General features: G+C 40.7%; 1 protein-coding gene across 1 annotated transcript in view; it reads left to right on the top strand.

Moving 5' to 3' along the window:
* The window catches only part of SPON1 (spondin 1), a 145,427-nt gene extending 130,661 nt beyond the window's left edge, over positions 1-14,766 (top strand). The window contains exons 8-16 of the mRNA XM_065755470.1: positions 7,906-8,107; positions 8,276-8,416; positions 8,800-8,875; positions 9,338-9,520; positions 9,853-10,023; positions 10,133-10,300; positions 11,116-11,280; positions 13,143-13,406; positions 14,023-14,766. Of these exons, the coding sequence (XP_065611542.1) occupies positions 7,906-8,107; positions 8,276-8,416; positions 8,800-8,875; positions 9,338-9,520; positions 9,853-10,023; positions 10,133-10,300; positions 11,116-11,280; positions 13,143-13,406; positions 14,023-14,186 (1,534 nt within the window). The 3' untranslated portion in view covers positions 14,187-14,766. The remainder of the gene's footprint in view (positions 1-7,905; positions 8,108-8,275; positions 8,417-8,799; positions 8,876-9,337; positions 9,521-9,852; positions 10,024-10,132; positions 10,301-11,115; positions 11,281-13,142; positions 13,407-14,022) is intronic.
* Positions 14,767-16,235: the final 1,469 nt, after the last annotated feature.

Raw genomic sequence — 16,235 nt, forward strand, 5'->3', positions numbered from 1 at the left:
CATAGCAGAAGCCAGAGCAAGGCAGCGTGAGCAAAACCGAGTGCAGAGCTCACTCAGACTGGTGTGACACACATTTCTGGAGTGAGACCTTCTGGAATGCAGAACAATCAATGGTAGTGAGATGTGAGATAATACTGCTGAACAGCAAGAAGAGGTAGAAGAAAGTAGTGTGTAAGAAGTGGTATTTGCACGCTGTACCACGGCCAATATTATTCTTGCAAAAAGTAATCACGACCTGAGATTTATATATTGCATAGAAAGATGTATGAAGTTGAAACACTCTCTTTACTCATCCTACAGAGTGACATCTTTCTTCTGCTAATTACAAGTGGGAAAAAAAATCCTCTCGGAGTCCCAGAACTATTCAGAGTCCAACTTATTTTTCTAGAAACAAGCTTCTTAAAGTAAAAGTTTAATAGGAAATACAATAAATGCAGGAAGAAGCCATTTCTCAGAGGAAAAACAGATTATCTGCAGAATAAATCCAGATGCATCAATTAAGGTATTTTTTTCAGATTTATGAATTCACTTTATTTGAAGAGGTCTCTTGTCATAATCCTACATGGAAAAATGCTTTTTAGCAGAATATTTGTTATGTGGAGAAAGATGAAAAAGCTTTGTCTTTAATTAGTTGATATAGGTTTCATGCTGAACTGCTCACAAAGGAACAGGAGTGCAATTTTAATAATTAAAATTTCTCATTTTAGACTTAAAACAAGTACACTTAGTCATAAACTGTGATAGCAAGTTCCTACATGCTTTTTAGGGTTGCTATTTTATCTACTACAGCAAAGAGACAAAACCACAAAACAAAAAAGCCACGTCACTTTGTGTAGCTGTGTGCTTTTTAGGTGTGGCCTTTCCCTAGTGTGGTCGTACACTTTGCTCCTAACAGCTCCAAGTCATATTAACTTAAGAAGCTTGATGATGTGGGAATAGCATGTGATGCAAAGATTTCTGTTGCTTCTCCCCTACCTCCAAATGCAATGTTCTAGAAAGTATACATTTTGATTATTTCATGGCAACTTTCATTTCTGTAGTGTCTCTACTATGCGTGTCTTTACCTTTTATTTTTTTCTGTCTATGCCTTTTATCAACAAATCTCCATCTCCTATCTATCTCTCTTGTTGTTTCCCACTGTCACATTGCATTGGCTAGCCTAAGGTGAGGGTACAAGCCAGTATGTGCCTGTCTACACTTAAATGAAGTTTTCTTCCACAACGTGACAGCACAGCACAAAGAAATATTTTCAATGTTTGGGGATTTTGTGTACAAAATCAGAGGCGTGAGAAAGCCAGACGTCGTTTCCTGTTTCTATGGCAACACGATGGTGTGTCTAGCTCAGCTATTTTCTCCCTCTGTGATTTTATAGATAGCTGGGATGAATCCAATGAAGTTTAATACTGTTAAAAATAGAAGAATTCTGAGTCTAGTCAGAAATAGTAATGCATAAAAGACAATCTCATCTGAAAAAAAATAAAATAAAACCCATAGGGAAAAAGTCAGTTCTTGCATCTTCTGATAATGGGAAGGTAAATGCATAAACCACTCTGGAGCTGCAAAACACTTCTGTGTGCTCCAGATTTGCATTTGGCTAATGGGTAAATTCCTGCACTTCAGGTCCAAAAGGTTGTCGTGGTACACCATCCCTTCCTGTGGTACACCCCTCCTCCAGAAATTCAGTGACAAATTTTACCCAGAAAGCAGAAGTATTTCTTTCACCCAAACGCAAAGAAATACTTGAAACAAGTCCCAGAGAAAATGCAATTTAAAAACCCACACAGAGTAACTGACATGTTTACCAGGTTTGATAATTCATCTAAATTTGAAATTGAATGCAACTGAGCTGAAAGTACATTCATACGCTTGGATAGTTAAGGCTAGGATCTTAATGGTATGAATTTCCTCTGTATTAACATCTTAGGAACTTAACAAGAATGAGTAAACTCAATGCCATCTGTGGAGCTGGGTTACCCTATATTTTAATGGGTCTACAGGGCTCCATTTAAAAGAAGAGCAGAGCCTCATTTTAGCAGAAAACAACGATGTTGGGTTGCATGGCAGAACTGCCAAGGCTGGTATAATCCTCCATAAGTGTCTACTTCTTCCAGCCCAAAGTCACACACAGTTGTAAAGTGTTAACGTTTCCCTAAGCCTTCACAGTTATATAAATTGATTAGGTGTCTACTAAATCCCAATCAGAAAACAACATCACACTTACAAAACGAATGAATGTTGTTATCTGTACTATAAAGAGTTAGGGAAACTTCATTGTTTGGCAGATGGGCTGACACCCACGTAGAAATTCATAATTCAATCTCAAATAAGTTAGGAAGAACATATGTGTTTGTTGGAAAAGGGAAAAAAAAAATCTTTCCTTTTTTTTTTTGTCAGTGCAACCACATATGGCATTTCCATTTTCTATCACTTACCATTTACTTTCTATTTAACATTCAAATGTCACTAGTCAAGAAAAAAGTTGGGTATTAAGATGTGGAAAGAATTCTTAACTAAGAACTATCACTGAAATGAACTTTACACAGATTTGTAGCATCTAATTAGAACAAACTTACTCATCCTATTCTGTCTTTGCTTTTGTTTTTCTTACACGTTCCTCCCATTGATAGTTAATATATTTTTTCTTTTTTTCAGCCATTTCTTGTCTTTCCTTAAGCCAAAATAATTCCCCTTTATAACTTGAGTGATCCTGTACGCATCATTTTCACACAATTATGTCTGCTCACTAACCCTAGGATCCTGTATAAATACTCTCCAAATATCAATTTACCAGTTCAATCTATATTTTTATATATATTATATATATATATGTATATATCAGAATCTATATGCAGCATTTAAATTCTTGAGTTCCTATTTCTTCTCATTGCTAGGAATGTAGTTTTCCAAATCCTCATCTTCAGATGCCAGAAGACACACAGATGTCTTCTGTATGGGCTAGGTGAAACGAAACATGTATTGTGTTAATAAAGGTGGAAAGATGCTGGCCATCTTCAGGGGTTACAGTGGAACTAGGGAAAAATTCTGACAAATGCTTCCAACACTTGCAAGATAGATGGTGTTGAAGTATATGAGAAGATCTTAAAATCTTCGAAGGTAATTTGAAGGCACATCCATGTTTTGCAGATATTCCAGTATCTGCCCTCATAGGCATTTTGGTCAAAAAGGATCTGTTTGCTGTAATTGAATACTCAGACTAAATTAAACTGCTGGCAAGCCAGAGTTTGTGGCTCAAACGTTTTTGCAAATACATCTGTGCTGCTAATCTGATGCTGTTAATCCTGTAGGATTTTGTTTGTAAATAATGAAGTAGTAACTCATGGGATGCACTTGGTTAGCCCCAGCGATCCTAGGAGTGAAGAATTCATGCAGGCCTCTATTTTTGCAGTCAAACCGGTCTGGCTAAGATGCTGTATGTATTACAACAGGATTCCTGAGACAGGGCTTGATTGTCATGCACAGTGTGAGAGCTGAGGAGGAGTGTGGTCTCAGCCAAGTGAGGGCACCACGCAGCATAGCCACACCAAACTGCTTTGTGAGCAGCCTGTGATGAATGCCATTAGAAGGTGGCAACTTTCAGATACTGCAATCCTAACGTGAGATATCTGAGAGTTTTCTTCCAGTGAAAAAAGCCTGTTCGTATTTCTTGTATGTTAGAACCACGCTGAAGGTATTAAGCAAGTAGATGGTATGTTAATGAATAAGATATTGTTATTACCTAATGTAGTATTCAAGGTACTTCTGGATGACAGTTTGAAAAAGCTGAAAGAACCTGCTGTGCAAAGTCCCTTGCTTTTGTAATGCTTTTAAAAATGGTCTAATGTTTTTTTTACAGCAGTGTTTGTTCTGATTAGTGGCTTTAATGTGACTGGTAATGAGATAATCCCTTACTCAGTTTGTATACCCGTGTTCTTTAGCTGGTTATAGGCACTATTTTTGTTTTGAGAGCTGATGCACAGCAAAGTAAGAGGGTGTTTGGGGATTTTGTACTTTCTTCCAGAGCAAAAAGACAAACGGCTGAGAATTCATGTAAAGTTTCTTTCCACGAAACGAAGTAGACCCTTACTGTCACTGCCTCTGATTTGGTACTCAGAGTCAATAAGAGCTTGGCATTAAAACCTGTTTCAACCTTTTTGTGGGAACGTCAGTCAAATTTGTTGACTGGTGTTTGTACTGTCGTTTACTTTTCCGTTAGGGACTAGAGGCCAGCCAGACTCCTCTGTCACCCACACTGCTGTGCAGGTTCAGGCCTCTGGGTGATGTGGAGCTGGCCCAGCATGGCAGCACGTGGGCACACAGCACTCTGAGTACAACCTCCAGCAGTGCCCAGGTGGGGATGGGCTCTTCCTGTATGTACACAGGGCAGCCAGCAGTAAAACTGACTCTGATGGTACAAAGTCAGCCCTTTAGTTGGCCTTATTTGTTAAGTTGCTTAGTGTTAAGGGGACAGTGTGCGTGCTTGAGGTGTCTTTTCTTTTTATACTTTTCCCCTCTGTATGTAAATCAAACAGTAAACCAAGAATAGCCTCAAAGTTCTATCCTGCAAAATATCCCTTTTACTATTTCTGTCTGCTCACTCTCCACAGTGCTCCTTAGCTGTGCTCTGTCACGTTATACAGGGATAGCAGTAGAGCACATCAGTATTGATTCAACACTCAAGAATATGTCTTGCAGCAAGCTGAGTTTTCCACTGCATTGTCAAAGGCTTTTTTAAACCCCCCCCCCCTCCCCCACTCACTCCCAGCAGTGATAGCATCAGCAACTAGATTTTTCACTTAGGGGAAAAAAAAACTAGCAAAGCAAAGTCATACTTGTGCTTTTAACCTTTAAAAAAATAAGAAAGGAGCATTTTCTTTTGTTGCCATTTGTGTCATCCCTATTGCTGGGGATCCAAATCACGTTAACCAAGAGAAAATGGAATAAAAATAAAGAAAATAGAGAAAAAAATCAGGATGCAGGACACTGTGTAGTACTTTGCTTCACTCTGTGCTATGTGACAGGAATTGTCAGCAGGCTGATCAGGTTTGCAGTGGAAAAGTACTGCCAGCTTCAAGCAACAAAAGCAGCAATCCCAGCCCTGTGGGTCTCTGAGGGCTGTCACCTAGGGCTCACCTAGATGTTCAGAATTTGCTGTGCATCTCAGTCACCTCTATTTTTATGCATGTACATGTGTAGGGGAAGGATACGTGACACATTTGTCTCTTACAGCAAATTCAGCTCAGCTGAGTTCTTGTGGATGTTGCCAGCACTCAGCTTGGCAGAGGTGACAACTTTCTTAAAATTTGACTGCACCTTAGGACAGCCCATTTCCCTTTCTTAATCAGAGCAGCTCAAGAAGGACTGCAGGGCAGGCATGCCAGTGTGGTACAGTTTTGGTTCAGATGGGACCTGTACCACTTACATCCACAAGCATCCACGCAGAAAGTGGTTGCTAGAATGAAGCAGGAAGCCCAACGAATATATTTTGTGATAATACGTATTTTTAAATCCTGCCTATCAAAACAATTTTCATGTCCCACCTAGCTGTCATGTTGTGCTGCACGCAAATGTACAAGAGTGGAAGAAGAATAAGGAGAAAATTTGTGCATTCTCTAGCAGTTTTTACATCTCTGGGTTAAGCAGTCGTGGGATAAAATAACGTAAAGCAACCCTGCCCCAAGCTGTCCTAAAGAAGGAACCAGCTTTTGCCTGGTGCTCTGAAGCTCAGGAGTTACTGGAGGCTCGGGATTGCTGTTGTGATGTAATGCATGACAAGTCTCATAGGCAGAGCATCTCCCACTGAAGTGCTCCTTTGCACAGTTTCAAAATATTGATACAATTAGAGTTGAACACGCCATTTTTAATTATATTAATAGTGTAATTAATATTTACTTTCCTGAGAAAGCATTTGAAGGCTTAATTGTACTGTGCCTAATGCAGGGATAGCGAGTGATGAAAGACTTTCATTACAGTGTGTCTAAAGCAGGCTTTCTTTGATTTCTAATTGTTCGCCTTCAACCTGTAGGAGTGTGTCTGCCTCTCTCGTTTTGCTGAGAGCACTTCTGCATGGTGCAGTGCACTGCCCTGGCTTTTCCTCTAACAGGGCTGATCTGCATGTTTCTCCTGTGTTCAGACACACTTTTATCCTTGAGATCAGGAATACAAATACACGTTTATTTATGTATTCGCTGTGTGGTTTAGACTTTTTCTGTATCCTTTCAGAAACTTTGAGCCCCATAGAGTAAGGCTAGTAAGTTAGTCCTGTAGTTAATTGAAGTCAGGTAGGGTTTCTAAGAGCAGCCACTAAGCCCTTGACAAATATATCAGAACACTGTACTGACTGAGAGAGTGTTTGATTCATTATTTTATTCTTTTACGGTAGACAAACTCTCATTAAAAACAGATTTCTGTCTGTCATGGGGGAAAAAAAAAAAAGAGTCGTTTGCATCTCTTTCTGGGAAAGGGAGGATTAATGCCATCAAACACTTAGAAACTCTTCTACTCAGTGTCTTCAATTCAATATAAGGCACTGTACACGGTAAGAAACAACTCCTAAAGACCCCTGAACAGAGGTGCCCAGAACATTTTACCCATTAACAACTGCCTTCTTATGCAGCTTCCTTTGGGAAAGGGAACTGGGTGTGCTAACTTAGACATTGGGAACTGTATGATAACTACTCAGGAGTGCTGTCCTCAGGCTGTTGGGTTTTGTATGTTCGTTTGTTTGCTTTAATGTACTCAGAGCAGTATGAGCCTGAATAAGTGCACAAACAAACAAACAAAAAGCACCATTTTGTCAGCAGGGCAAGCATTTGTAAGGAAAACAAACTCCTTAGGGCAGGAGAATAGTGTTTGTGCATTACGTACTTGCAGGTACCTAACCCAAAAAGACAAGTAGCACAGTAAAAAATAATAATAATAATAAAAAAATAAAAGAAATGTATGTAAAGAATAAACATTTGTGAACTTTAGATGCATGTAAAGCAGCATTTTTTGGCATAGCACTGGAAAAAAGGAAAATAACAACCTGACTTCATTGATCCAAGTCCTGTAACTGAAGAAAACTTGCACTGACATCAGGCAAAGTTTTGGTAGCATAGGAATGCCAAACTCGCACATTAAGTAAGTCAGCATTCATTGTTGTTCATGGGAAAGATGCCACAAAGAGTTCTAGCTTTTCAGCTGTTCAATAGAAACCTCCAGTTTGGGCCTAATTTTAATTTCCCCAAGCGTAGGAATGTGGCAGCTGCTCCTCAGCATGGCAGAGCATTGCATGTTTCAGCAGCAGTTCTTCCCAAGGCCATGCTGACAAAGGCCAGGTGAATAGTGATGCTTTCACACCCCCTGGCAGGGACCTGCCAAAGTCTTGGCTGAACTCTCTAGGACTTGCAGCACCCTCGCTTCCTCGAGCACTAAAATGCCACTGATCAATGCTTTGTCACACACACGCATGCGATTCCCAGTGCTCTTTGAACATCAGAATCTGTATTCTTTCCCTTCTCTTTTTTTCTTCATTTTTTGGAAGGGGAGACTTGTCAGAACCATCCCAGCAACCATAACCTCAGCACGATGCCCTGTTGGCTTTTTGTTGTTGTTTCACCCTGTGTTTTTTATAAGTGTCCCAACAGGTGATTTTAATTATTCCGACTGAGATGTACGTATTACTGCAGCTCTCCACTGCTCCCTGTCTCCCCAGCTAAGCTGCACACCTCCTGCCATGATGTCAAGGCTGCCTTGCAGATGGCACACGGAGCGTGAAAATAGCGTGCAGAGCAGCAGTCCTCCCCCTGTCCTGCCTCTCACCTCTGCACACAGCATCAGGCTGCTGTTTCACATTACCAAGCATCCGTTTCCTTAAGTGCAAACTTGAATGTGGTCTCTAAAAGCCTGTGTGCACTCGTTTTGCAGGAGAGCTGCTCCCTCTGCTGAGTTTTCTGTTGATCGCCACCGACACCTGATGTCCTTCCTCACCATGCTGGGACCCAGTCCCGACTGGAACGTGGGTCTGTCTGCTGAGGATCTCTGCACCAAGGACTGTGGCTGGGTTCAGAAAGTTGTGCAGGATTTAATCCCCTGGGATGCTGGCACAGACAGTGGCGTTAGCTATGAGGTATTTGGACCACTTGTCATGTATCTCGACTGTTTATTTACCTACCTTTACCTGAAGTCAGTGAAGAATGAAAGCTATTTAATCCACAGTCATACCATTTGTGCCTGTACACTACTCTGCTTGTTTCATTTTGAACCATGATCATGGTTTTTTTTCTTCTGATTGCAGTCACCCAACAAACCTACGGTTCCTCAAGAGAAGATCAGACCGCTTACAAGCTTAGATCACCCTCAGAGTCCGTTTTATGATCCAGAAGGAGGATCTATCAAGCTGGTAGCCAGAGTTGTCATCGAGAGAATCGCACGCAAGGTAGGATTTATTTTGTATGTAAAATCCTCAAGCAAACAAAAATCACACTCCCACCAAATCTATGCCCCCTAATCTACCTCCAGTAAATATAATGGTAGAAAATAACCCGATTGCATTTAAAACTGTCCTAGGACACTCTTTGTCTAACTTCCAGTAATTAATCCATCTGCTTAGTTGCAGATAAAAATAAAAATAGAAGAAAAAAAGCATGATCTTATGAGTTCATAGGTTCATTAGGTTGGAAAGGACCTACGAGATCATGTAGTCCAACCATATTTTATTCAGTTATTCAGCGTATCCTCTTGCTGCTGTAGCTCCAGCAGTGCCTCTCAGTGCATACACATTCCTATATCCAGCCTCCATAATCATTTATTTCTTTGCAGGGGGAGCAGTGCAACATCGTACCTGATAACATAGATGATATTGTAGCAGATCTAGCACCAGAAGAAAAAGAAGAAGGTACTTTTTGAATTAGTCTGCGCTGTACTGATTTATATTCTGTTCTGTTCTCCACTGTGATTTCTAGATATTGTAAGAAACTGACTTAGGACCAGAAATAAGTTCCACTTTGTGTCAAGAAGTGACTTATTTTTTCACACTTTTCTCATATGTGCTATTAGCCTTCATTTGTACAGAAAAGGCATTGCACGTGTAGCTGGCAGGTGACAATAACAATAAAGAATGTAATAAAAGATCACCTTTAGGGGGTTCAACATACAGTGGTGTGCTTTTTTGTTTGTTTGTTTGTTTTTCCAGTGAAATTTGGCATTTTTTTTTCTTCTGGGTTAAAATGGAGCAGTTTAGAATGCAAAAGGAAATAGCATTTCATATTAGCATCTAAAATAATTGCCAGCCAAGTATAAAGGGAAGCAGATGGAAGATAACCTATTGTTAATGTTTACTGCCTTTTCTTGTTTTTAGATGATACCCCTGAGACCTGCATATATTCAAACTGGTCCCCGTGGTCAGCCTGCAGCTCCTCTACCTGTGAGAAGGGCAAGAGGATGAGGCAGAGAATGCTTAAAGCTCAGCTGGACCTCAGCGTGCCCTGTCCCGATACCCAAGATTTTCAGCCATGCATGGGTCCAGGCTGCAGTGATGAAGGTAATCAAGAGGAAAGGGTAGAGCAGAAGAACATTGTGTAGGGCCACTCTCGCTTTTCAAGTTTGTGGGAGGTACTAGTTGCTTTATGATGTGGATTATAGCAAAAAATAAGAGTAACTGCAGAAGAATACAAATTTAAAAAGTCTAATATGAACTGTGCAGTTTAGCTAGCTAATGAGTGCATGAAGTACACAGAAGTGAAAAGGAAAGCAGTAAAGTAAGCAACAGAGAGGAGGGGATGACTGCACATAAATGGTCAGCTGCAGATTTGTTGGAGGGTGGGGAGGTAATCATGTAAATACTAGCAATTGAAATGGTCCTCTGTATTTTAGATGGTTCCACTTGCATGATGTCTGACTGGATTACATGGTCCCCCTGTAGTGTTTCCTGTGGAATGGGAACGCGATCTAGAGAGAGATATGTAAAGCAATTCCCTGAAGATGGCTCTATGTGCAAAGTGCCTACTGAAGAAACTGAGAAATGTATTGTAAATGAGGAATGTTGTAAGTATTTCATTTAGCTTTGTAAAACCCGGTCAATGGTAGAACTGCCTGAAACGTTTTTTCATAGGAACTCTACTACTGAAGGATCTTCTCTATCCACTTTGTGTAGCCCCTAGCAGCTGTCTTGTCACCGAATGGGGAGAGTGGGATGAATGCAGTGCCAGCTGTGGCACGGGCATGAAAAGACGACACAGAATGATCAAGATGACTCCTGCTGATGGATCTACATGCAAGGCAGAAAGTACAGAGGCAGAGAAATGCATGATGCCTGAGTGCCGTAAGTGTCCATGAATTCATCTCCTCTGCTGCAGAGAGACATCATTTCTGACATGCTGCTCCATCACACCACAGAACGCAGCCCAGCCACGAGCAGCATTGCTTTTTTATGGTTCTCCTTAAAATTGGATCCCTTAGGAAGTGTGCATTATGTCCCACTTTCACCGACAGAACATGAGGATAGGTAAAACATAGTTAGTGGTATGCTGTTACTCTGTGTCTCTACTCACAAGCCATACACACGTAAACAACTCTAATTTTATGGGCCACAAGATGTATTTAATCATAAGAATAAAACCACACCCTTTCCTTTTAGCCTGCAAGCAGTCCAGGAAGTGAGGTACATCCTTATCCTCTCTCTGAATATTGTTAATTTTTTGTTTGTTTGTTTAAGAAATATCAAGGTACTCAACAACGACAAAATGAAATTAAGTTAAATGTGGAAGATAAATATCCCATCTCACACTAGATCAGTTTGACCTCAAGTGTACAGGAACTGTACGTGTTTCTTACAGGAGTTCTTATTGAAATGTACTTCCCTGACTGCTTATTCTCTGAATTGAGACTGTACAGAGATGAATAAGATATAGAGAAACATAGTAATGAAGAGGTATTAAAAACAAGCAAGCCTTTTAATTTTTTTTTCCCTGAGTTTCTGTAAAACCACGTGATTCATTTTGTCCAAAGCGACAACAAAAAGTATAGGTGGTGGAAAGCAGATAAAAGTGTTTTTTTCCCACCTGTGTTGTTTTCAAAACTCATATTTTTGTATTTTGCATATAACAAGCAGTCATTGCCTTTTTATCTTTGGTTTAGACACTATTCCCTGCCTCCTCTCCCCGTGGTCTGAATGGAGCGACTGCAGCGTAACGTGTGGGAAGGGAATGCGAACCCGGCAGAGGGTGCTGAAATCTGCAGCTGAGCTTGGAGACTGCAACGAGGAACTGGAGCAAGCAGAGAAATGCATGCTGCCTGAATGCCGTAAGTGTTGGTGCCGGGTCAGGTCTTGTTCAACATCTTCATCAGTAGTGATGGGATAGAGTCCTTTCTCTGCAAACGTGCTGAGGATCCAAAGCTGGGAGGAGTGGCTGACTCACCAGAAAGCTGTGCTGCCACTCAGTGAGACCTGGGCAGGGAGGAAGATGATGAGCTTCAACACAAGCAAGTGTAGAGCCCTGCACTTGGGTAGGAATAATCACAGGCAGCAGTACAGGTTAGGGGCTGACCTGCTGGAGGGGGTGTTCTCCAGGGCATTTGGGTAGCAGCTTCACTATAAGCCTGCAGCGTGCCCTTGTAGCCAAGAAAGTCAGATGACATCCTGAGATGTACTAAGAAGAGCTTGGCCAGTAAGGTGAGAGAGGTGATCCCTCTCCTCTACTCTGCCCTGGTGAGGCCACGTCTGGAAAACTGCTGTGGGAATGCACTCTGAAATCTGGAATGCTGTATGGATTGCTTCTGATTCTGTTTGTAGAGAGTGGGTCAACAGTTAGTAAGAGCACTCGCTGCCTCTTTGAACTCTGTAAGCAAATGATTTGATACTCTCTTGCTCTGATTCTTGCTCTCTGTCTGTATTACTCTACATCAACCCACAGGGGCATTTTATTTCTTATTGTGTGCTTCTAGCTATTGAGAGCTAGATTATGTCTTCATCTAGCCTTACTTATGGTGATAAGCAGTATTGCTTTGGGTACGTGGTTACTCCATAATTAACACAGTACCATAATATCAGGGAACAGTTTGTGCACTTCCCAATACTAAACATCAGAATTAATTATAAAACCTATTTTTCATGCAGCATGTGCCCATGTGAGGAAGGAAGGAAATAAAAGTTTAGCATCACTCACCACATTCTTTCGGTCCACAAAATGAACAAGAAAAAGGCTCCATCTTCGATATAGCTCTGACCTGTATTGTACCCTTTTTACTCATCTACATCCCTTTGCAGTCCAGGAACGTCATATAGGCCAGGGCATGGTGTGGAGGCAGCAGCAGCATTGGTTTTAGACCATACTCCACTAAAATCTCCCCCTTCTTGGGTGTTGTAGTCTTTTGGTTGCTTTGCTGCCTTTCTGAAGAACGACAGACTAAGGCATTGCTGAATGAACAAGATCTGATTGCTTTTAGTGCACTGTTGCCAACTGGTTTCTGAGGCTTTTATTTTCACAAAAAGTATTGGCTAGAAAAGGCTTTTCTACCACAATCTGCTAACTCAGCTTATATTAAATAATGTTAAATGTCGTTTTGATTATTATTTACTGGGGCTGTGAGACTTAGGGAGCTCTGAAAAGATGAAAACTTCTAAGGCATAGACTTAACAATACTAGTGGCAAGAAAAAGCTACGTAACTGAAAAAATATGAACCAAGTCATTTTCTTTCTGCTTTAAAGAGCTCCTTTTAGGTTCGTCTTGTTTTGTTTCCCTTTGGTTTTAGGCAGGGCCTCAAAATAGACCAGCTTAAAGCTGTACATCTGCCAGGAGAGCAAGGCTTAGGTATCAGATAGTTTGTAAATATAACCATAGCTTTTAATGTAAATGTATAGAATGAAAAATTGAAGAAGGCACAGGAAAATAATTGACATTTGTTCTTAGGTAAGTGATCTGCCAGCCCCGTTTTTGAGAAAGATTTTGGGGAAAACTGGCAAATAAGATTTCTGCTAGAAATGAATTCAGGCTATTTTAACGTGTAGCCTCACATAAACCTGCTGGATAGCGTGGAGGTTGAACTCTCACTTGTGTATTTAGGATGCAGATACTCACTGGGCACGTTTGTATGTTTCTTTTTGGCCTTTTGCTGAGGTTGCCAAACAACACAGGTTCTGTGTAATAACTCTCATTCTTTGCAGCTATTGACTGTGAGCTAACAGAGTGGTCCCAGTGGTCTGAATGCAACACCTCATGTGGAAAGGGCCACATGATCAGAACCAGGATGATAAAAATAGAGCCACAGTTTGGAGGAACAGCATGCCCAGAAACTGTCCAACGTACAAAATGTCGAATAAGGAAATGCCTGAGAGGCCCAGGTATGGAAAAGAGGCGTTGGAAGGAGGCCCGGGAGAAAAGAAGAAGTGAACAAGCAAAAAAAAATATTGATAATGAGCAATATCCAGGTGAGTGTGCAACCATTAGGGTAGTACGGTAACAGGAAAGACTTTGTGAGTGGCTCCTCCTGATGCTCTTGTAGCTTTTTACAGTATTACTGTCCAGGGAGAGTTTTGGCAACAAAATGAAGTACAGCTGTTGTGATCAAAAAAGAGTGCAATGCAGCGTTGGGGTGCAGTGCAGAACGGCTTGCAGCTGCCCGTGTTTCATCACAGCAATCACACAGTTAATTACAGCTCAGTAATTTGGTTAAATTCAGACTGCTGTGAGAGATTGGCTCCTTTTTCAGTAAGAGGCAGTACTCGAGCACTGATGCCTCTAATCAGTAAAACACAGTATTTGTATAGCTTGCATTATCAGGGTATGAATCACTGCTAATTTGTGGTTTATGCTTGTCTGACATTTAACAATCTCTATGCTTTATAGTCCAGACATAAAATTTATTTTTTTAATACATTTTTCAGTGTTTTTCAAATGCAGCTTGAGTGTATCTAATTGGTTTCCTTAATTGCACACTGCATAAGGAAGACAGTGTGCTATCTTAAATTCCACAGATGTAAGTGTGCACGCATGCATAGTAGTACACAATTGGACTTAGTCAAATGACAGTTTTTTTTTCCCCAGTTTGTAGGCTGAAACCATGGACTGCTTGGACAGAATGTTCTACACTCTGTGGAGGTGGAATTCAGGAACGTTACATGATGGTAAAGAAGAGGTCCAAAAGTACTCAGTTTACTAGCTGCAAAGACAAAAAGGAGCTGAGGGCATGTAATGTTCACCCTTGTTAGAGAGACACAAGGCTTCCAAGTGATGCACTCTGAGCTAAAAGGAAAGTCAACCTTGGTTTGGTTTTTACAAAAGAAATATGAAGTGTATATTAGTTTTCATTTTTGCAGTGTGGTTTGCTTTTTAGTCTTGCTGGTGCAAGAAATATATTTTATAAAAATTTCCTCACAGATTAATGCTGAGAGTAAATCTTTGATGCTCCAGCTAGCCCTTAATGCATAAAAATAGTAGGTCATTGTGAGTCATTTAACTGAAATACAGACATCTCTGTGGACACGGAATAGCCATGTAGAAATACTACTTGTAAAGACATGGGATGCATGCGTATTAACATAACTAAGTTGAAGTGACATGTTTCATACGTGGGAGGATTTCTCTCTTGATTTGATTTTAAAAATCCAAAGCAGTGCCTCTGTGATGATACAACTATGCCAAGGAAAAAAATTCAGTAATGCTGGTTCAATAATATTTAAAGGTGCATGTTATCTTTTTACAATATAAGTGACAGTTGAAATAATTATCCTATATACTTTTGTTCACAAGGATGCTGCTGGGTTCTGTGCAAGATCATCTTTGTTTCTTAAGTAATCTGCACAGCTCAATAGTGACGTCAGCCCATAACATGGTCACAAGACACAAAGAACACGTGGCTATCATAATACCTTCTGTCTCTCAAAATGGGTACAGAACTAAGAGAAACTGGTCCAGACACCAGGAGTCACAGCAGCTGTGTCATGGAAAGACCTCCACAGGCAGGAGGTCACACTGCAGGGCTAGAAGCAGTTTCAGAAGGATGTTGATCACAGGCAAAGAGAGACAGAGGTTGATGATATAGCATTAGAGAACAGGTGAGCCCTGCATCCCTCACGTAGCAAGCAAAAGGAAGGGAGCTTCTGGAATGAAACAAATACACTTAAAAAGAAAAAATAGAAGTGATCGACAAAAGAACATAGTTACAGCCATGTCATGTATGTCTTTTTACTTGGAGCTTAGTAGACTCAAATGTTACAGAATTTGTGAGAGTATTCCACTTTGATATGTGCTAGCCAGGATAAACATTTTCCCTAGCCACGTAGGCAAGCAACAAACTGCCTGAAAGTAAAAATAACTCCTGACCACTCTGGTTTTTTTGCTATTTCATACCTTCTCCTGAAAAGTTTAGCTGTTATCCCTACTCTTTATGAGGTGTGGGATTTTGAGATTCACTTGTATTGGAATATAACACTGTCCCTTAAGTTTAATCTTTGTTAAAGATGTGATGAAGGTGATGGGTTTTCTTTTTGTCCAAGAGAGACAGCGTACGCCTATGTCTCTACATAGATAACAACACACTGAAAGTAAAACTGTTGATGCTAATGCTCAACAAAACTTGAGAGAAATGAATGGAGACACATTTATGTTTTAGTCTCTTCAAACCAACCTTAAGTAACTCACTTATTTAATGCTCCATCACAGTCCTGAGAGCCCGATACCCAAAGTTTTAAGCATCCACATTTAACGTGACCCACAGCCCACTCAGGCTGTTGGACTTCACCACCACTGCTGTGGGGATCTTGTTCCCTCCCTGTACCTATCCAGATGGGCTTGTTGCATTACACCATAGGGCTTTTTTCAGCAAATCAATACTGGACTCTGCAAGGACTGCTCAGGACTTCCACAGCTGTCACGTGCCACCCCTTGAGGTATGTTATCACTTTGCTTAGACCTGGAATTAAGGGAGGGCTAAGGAAATAATGGAAGCAGGGCAGTGCTTAGCCTCTTCTGCTGCTGCTAAATGAAATGGGTGCAAGCTCTTAGCAAACCAAACCAGGAAAAAGAAAATAGTGTCACGCTAAAACCAAACACTTCACATTTTGCACAGCTTGGCTCATTTAATAATAGTTATTAAGCTAGTTTGCCTCCTGGTGCCTATTGAAAAATTCTACAGTGGGCATCCCTATAGCACTACCATTACACAGTAGCAACAAGAGTATCCCCAAGACATTTAAGATGTATTTAAGATCTTACCTTGGACATTACCGTTTTAACAACCTCAAAATTGAACAAAATAA

This window comes from Cyrtonyx montezumae, unplaced genomic scaffold (assembly GCF_038088225.1).
Source record: "Cyrtonyx montezumae isolate F1298 unplaced genomic scaffold, pur_monq_1.0 scaffold_10, whole genome shotgun sequence".
Lineage (NCBI taxonomy): Eukaryota > Metazoa > Chordata > Aves > Galliformes > Odontophoridae > Cyrtonyx > Cyrtonyx montezumae.